The 5,817-nt window shown below is 56.1% G+C and overlaps 1 protein-coding gene across 1 annotated transcript in view; it reads right to left on the reverse strand.

Moving 5' to 3' along the window:
* MFSD4 (major facilitator superfamily domain containing 4) overlaps nt 1-5,390 on the reverse strand; it is a gene marked incomplete at its 5' end in the record, with an annotated part of 12,831 nt that extends 7,441 nt beyond the window's left edge. The window contains 2 exons of the mRNA XM_010160325.1: nt 4,820-5,059; nt 5,192-5,390. Coding sequence (XP_010158627.1) covers nt 4,820-5,059; nt 5,192-5,390 — 439 coding nt within the window. The remainder of the gene's footprint in view (nt 1-4,819; nt 5,060-5,191) is intronic.
* Between the last annotated feature and the right edge of the window lie 427 nt (nt 5,391-5,817).

Raw genomic sequence — 5,817 nt, forward strand, 5'->3', positions numbered from 1 at the left:
ACCTCCCTCCCGGCTGTCGCTGCCTTAGAGACCCCCGCACACCCAGGGATGCCGCCGCGCAGGCTCCCGGCACACGACAGTCCCACCAGCACCATTCCCTGCAGCCAGGGCTTTCCGCCCGGTGCCAACGCACCCAGGGACCACGGGCTTGTACCTGCCCACCGGCTCCCTCACGCCTCAGCATCAGCCCCCCACCCCCCAGCACCACAGTCCTCGCTCCCGCGTGCCTGGGGACAAGCCTACTCCCCGCGCACACCCACGACTCCGTGGTGCCTCCAAGCCCAGAGGGACTTGCTCGTATTTTTTTCTTTTGGAGAGAAAACAGAGGGAAGCAGATGAAGCTGGGTCTGCCCCTCGCCAGCCCTCCCTTCTCCTCCCGCCACAACCAAGTGGTGTTTATTCTGCAGCAAACTGGGGGAGAAAGCCAGGAAATCCTAAGTGACAGCTCACTCTCCAGCCGCCGAGCGCTTGTTTTCTACACGTCTGAGGGCAAGTGTGAGCTCTAGCTCCGAATTTCCTGCCTTTTGTTGGCTCATGGCATGATTTAAATGTATGGAGAATTCCCACCCCCACCCCGTCTCTCTTGCCTAAATTCATTTATGAGGGCTTCATTGTTCTGGGAACAATGGGAATAGGAACAGTTAGGTTTGTCCCATGGAAGAAAAACGCATTTGCTTGATAGTTCTAATCCTTCCGGAGGTCAGGACCAGATTTTATTCTTCTAAACTGCAGATTTTGCAAAAAAAATTACCCACGCATTGGGACTGGTCATACAGATAACGTCTCTGGGCACTTCCAGCCTTAAGGAGCACTCGGTGCCTATGCAGAAAAGAGCCCCAACTCCGGACTCCCCCGATTCCCAGCCAAACTGTAGGCATATCCCTGCTCCCCAGATCCTCACCTCTGAGGCAAGCAGGTCCCTTTCACTTTATCCAGACGGCACCGTCTTGGAGCTGGCAGCGCCTCGGGTGCACCAGTGCTCTGAGCCCATCAGCCATCTGCTGCTGGCCCTTTCTGGTAGGAAATGCCCAAAAGCTGGACCCTCACCCATGGTCAAGTGCAGCCTTTGCCCAGGGGCTGCCAGCACACCAAGCAAGCTCAGGGAGGGGAGGAAAGCAAAGGATCAAGCTCAAGAGAAAGCAGGTTCCCACAGCTCCATCCTTAGGCAGCCCAGTGTCCTGCACACTGCTGGCAAGTGGCCTGGGGACCATCACCTGCGGCCACCTGGCCCACGGGAGGGGCTGGCCATAAATCTGGGGATGAAGCACCCACAAAACCAGTTTGGTTTGGCAGATGGAGAGGAGCAAACAGAGCCGAACACCAGAGCCCTGCCAGGGCATGTTTCACCAAGCAAAGGGACAAATCCATCCCAGAGGAGCAGCCTACCCTGGCCACAGGACAAGGACAGCCCGAGGACTGTCCCACTGCTCGCGTAAGCATGGTGACAGCCACGAGCTGTCGGGTGGGCACTGAGCCCCTCTCCCCAACCCCAGCTTCCACGTGTCCCACCTGGAGAGGTTGGGTGGTGACGATGAGCCTCACTGGCCCCTGGAGCCAAGACAGGTCCCAAGACATGCAGGGCAGGGCCACTGTGCTTACGACAGGATCTTCCTACTCAGCTCCTAGAGCAGCCTTGGTTTTCCTGGGGCCGACACCTCGGCTGCCCGGGCTGCTTGGCACGAGGCAAAGGGCTGTCAGAGCATTCCCACCCTGCAGGGACCCCAAACAGCGAGAACCAGGGACAAACCGCAGCCACAACCCCTAAAACAAGGACACTGGTCCTCAGAGCACCGCCCCGCAGAGGTCCCGCACCATCCCCAACCTGGACACCCCCCATCCCCATCTCCGACCAGCACTCCCCCCTAGAGCAGGCAGAGATTTTGGTGTGTTCCCAATTGCTCATGGGCTTTTCTTCCCAGGGCAGCTCTGCTTCAACTTTTTTTGGCAGAGGGCTTTTCTTTATTCAAGGGGGAGAGGGGCATCTGAGCATCCCTCCAAGGGCAAAGCAAGAGCCGCACTGCCTGGCCCCATCCCTCCGGCTCCGCTCCACGAGTTACCGGGATGTTGCCCTCCCCTTGGCAGCTTTTCGCCGTAATTATAAACTCAACAAGTTGCTGCACCACGCAGTTAAACGTGGGTATAATCCAGGCTCCTTCCCTCCAGTTTCTATTTCGGTCGCTCCCCCCAGGAGCACGGGACTGGTCCCTGCTATTGTACCCAGGCTACTTTTAAGCAACCTAAGCACAATGGAGTGTCCCGCGCTTCCCCTGGGAAACCACCTTCCGGACAAACACATCCCCCTCGGAGGAACATTTTCCTGATTTCCAGCCCCTTGGAACGGGCTGGATGATGAAATTTCCGTTCTGTGGGAAAATGAATTTTAAAATATGTTTTTGTTCCAAATCTGGATGAGAAGCCAAAATTTTCCTCTTAGAATGAAAAATTTTGGCCAGGAGTCATCCAGGCACTTCACATTGATAATGTTGAACCATTTAATTTTACTAAAGCAAAACCATTTTGCTTCAATAACATCGAAACAACTATTCTGTCGGCTTTGCACGCTGCGTTTCTGCCAAAGTCAAATTGAGATGTTCCCACTTTAAACAAAGCAAGAAATCAAAATGAATCATTTCAGCTTGTGTCTTGTCAGAATACACACAGCCCTGTGAAAACTGGGCTGCAAATGTGCTTTTGACCATTTTATAACAGAGTTGCTGGTCCTGGTTGCCATTTCTACAGCTTCTTCATTTCATCCACGCCCCTGGGGTTTTAAATACCAATTATCATCATTGCTTTCTGGCGTTTACACCTTAGGGAAGGGTCAGCAGTCTTGGAGCTGAGCTACTCCCAGTGTCTCCAGCCAGTGGGTTATTTAGTTTAAACAAGGAATCGAGTCAGCTCCCTCCGCGAGGCTTTGGGAAAGACAATAACAGCTTGGCTTTGGCAAGGGGACACACTCGGGAGCTGCGTCTGCAACTCCATGCTCCTCCAGTGCTTGTTACCTAACCCTCATCCCAGAAAACATCAGTCTCCCAGCAGCCCCTGCCCCTATTCCTGGTGATCCTGCACAGTGTGCCCACACGTGCAAACCACCCACACGTGCAAACAGCACTTGAGTGTGCAGCGACGCACAAGCCCAGCTCGTGACCTGCATCAGCTGCTGGGCACAGCGGGACTCAGCCCAGGGTCCCATCCTGCTCCCAAAATGTCCACGGGACACTGCTAGGAACAGAGAGGGGTCTGGCAATGACCCTCCAGGTATCAGACACGTTGTATACAAAGCAGCTATTAAATGCCACCTTCAAACCCAAATTAGTCTGCTCAGGATTGACTGGCAAAATAGGTAACGCTGCGGTGTAATTAAAAGGACATTTCCCATGGCATATGCATAGTCAGAGGTAATTAAAGCTGGCATCTCCTCCCAGGCAGGGAGCATTCAGTTTGGTACTTCGGCAAAGAAACTCATTACAGCCCCTGCCCTGCTCTTTCGGTTGCCCCATCTCCTCGCATCAGCGAGCTGCGCAGCCTCGCTCCGATGAAAGCCCCTGGATTAGGTGCACTGGGATATGTTTTAGTTACTCAGCAAACGGGAAGGCTGAGAGCATAAAGAAACCTCTTCCCTTTGGCGAGTGCAGACGGAGTGGTGGAAGATCAAGGGCTGCCCGGGACAGGGAGAAGAAGCACCAGGGCATCCTTATGTTTTGCACAAGGGTGATGCTAAGCTTGCCCAGGGAAGGGGCAGCAGGCGCCGGGGCGGCAGCGCAGACAAGAGCATCATCCTTCGCTTCTGCTACAGGTCTCCAGGCAAGTGAAGTGGGCAGCAGCCTGGCTGTCCCTGCCCTGGCAGGCTCTTTGTCAACAGACGAGGGCTATACAGGCTGGGCTGTGCTCACAGGTCACCCCCGGGACCCCCCCCAGAAAGCATAACCGGGCACTCGACGAGTTCGGAGCAGAGCTGCCCTCAGCATCAATCCCAGCACGAGGCGCACTGCTAGGCAGGGCCCTCGCTCACTCCAACGCCACGCTCCGACCACTCCAGGTCTACATGCACAATCACACCCAGGGCAGGGGCAGCTCAGCCAGCTCTGCTGCCGAGGGACTGGGGATGGGCACGATGGCGGCCACAGTGCAGCGAGGCTGGGTTTAACCCTGCTGGGATTCGGGGATTAACTGGGGGTAAGGAACAGGGATACATCTCAAAGAGAGCCCACAGCCTGCAGGCAAGAGCAGCTTGCTGGAGATCAGCTTTGGGACTCGGCAGGGCAGAGAGAGGATGGGCATTAAACCCCATCTCTGTCACAAAGCAAGGGCCGCAGGACTTCTACATCTGCTGCAAATCACCAGGGAGACATAACCAATAGGCAGAGACACCCCAGTCAAGCGTTCGGCCCCAGTAACTCAGTTCACTGATGGACACTTTCCAGTATCACTGGAAATTGCCCTCCCACACCACTGAGCTCCTCCCCGGGCTGAGCACGGAGGAAGACCCTGTGGCTCCGAGTGTAGTTAGCTGGCATCACACCCGCCCCGGGGGATGCTGGAGGTTCAGCCTGCTTCCAGGAGAGCAGGCAAATCCCTGCAGGACGGTACCTCGACCCTGTCACCTCTGAGAGTGCAGTGTCTCCTGCCCCAGGCTCCTGCTGGAAACTGGGCACGTGGCAAAAACTGACCCTTTGCTGTGGACCATCCTGGTGCTTCCTTCCACCGCTGGGACCCCGCAGCGGGCACCAACACCGCCCAAACCACACAGCCACCTGCAAAGCCGAGAAGCAAGGGTGTCCCCAGCAACGGCCTGGGTCACCCCAGCTGCAGCACTTACGTTGATGAGGGCCATGATCCAGAAGGCGTAGGAGACGCGTGTGACCACCATGCCCTTCATCGGCAGGTCGTAATGGGACAGGTTGCCCGGATGATGCGGGACCAGGGACTTGCGGATGTGAGGGAGGTTGCTGGAGGCGTTGGCCGTGGAGTTTGAGAGGATGCAGTTGGTGTCCGAGAGGAAGGGGTCAGCTATCAGTGGGCTTAGCAGTGCTCCAAATCCCACGAAGAAATGAAGGGCCTGCAAGAGGTGAGAGATGCAAGTAGAGTAGGGGGGTTTCCTGCTCTTCTCTGCAGGGAGACCAGGTGAGCCCCTCACTCTTCCTCAGAGGAGGAAGCGCAGCCAGAGGGGAGACGCAGGCTCCATTCTCACCTGCAGGAAGATGGCCGAGTCCTTCTGGTAGATCTTCACCAGCTGCATGTTGGAGATGGTGTCGATGCAACCCATGGCCAGTCCTGCCACGGCCATGACCACAGCCAGGACCATCACATTGTGGCACAGAGGGATGATGGCAAAGACCAAGGAGATTGCCAGTGACGAGGCAAAGAGTGCAAACAAGGACTGAGCCAACCTGAGACAGAGAAAGAGGAAAGACAGGACAGAATTACAACCACGAGAGCAGCATCCATGCAAGGGAGATGCTACACACCCTGCACCCCCGTGCCTCCATGGGTAATGTCAGCGTGGGGGGTGATGCTTCGGAGGCACCCAGCTTTCGTGGAGAAGAGTAACCATCCCTTCAAACCTGCGTTCTGCACATGTCAAGGCCTGAGAACCTTCCCTTGTTAACTGGGCGGATCTGAGAATGAAAACGGACGTGGAAACTCATAGGCCACACTGCGGCCTTTGAGAAGCTCCAGGGCATTTCTCATGCATTCTTTATCCCAGGAGCAGGCAGGAGAGCTGCTGGCATCCACATCACCATGTCATCCCCGACCTGCCTGCAGATGCCGTCCTGCCTTGCAGGGAGCACAGGGAGCCACTGCAGTTCCCACTCC

This window comes from Eurypyga helias, unplaced genomic scaffold (genome assembly GCF_000690775.1).
Source record: "Eurypyga helias isolate BGI_N326 unplaced genomic scaffold, ASM69077v1 scaffold18911, whole genome shotgun sequence".
In the NCBI taxonomy this organism is placed as follows: domain Eukaryota; kingdom Metazoa; phylum Chordata; class Aves; order Eurypygiformes; family Eurypygidae; genus Eurypyga; species Eurypyga helias.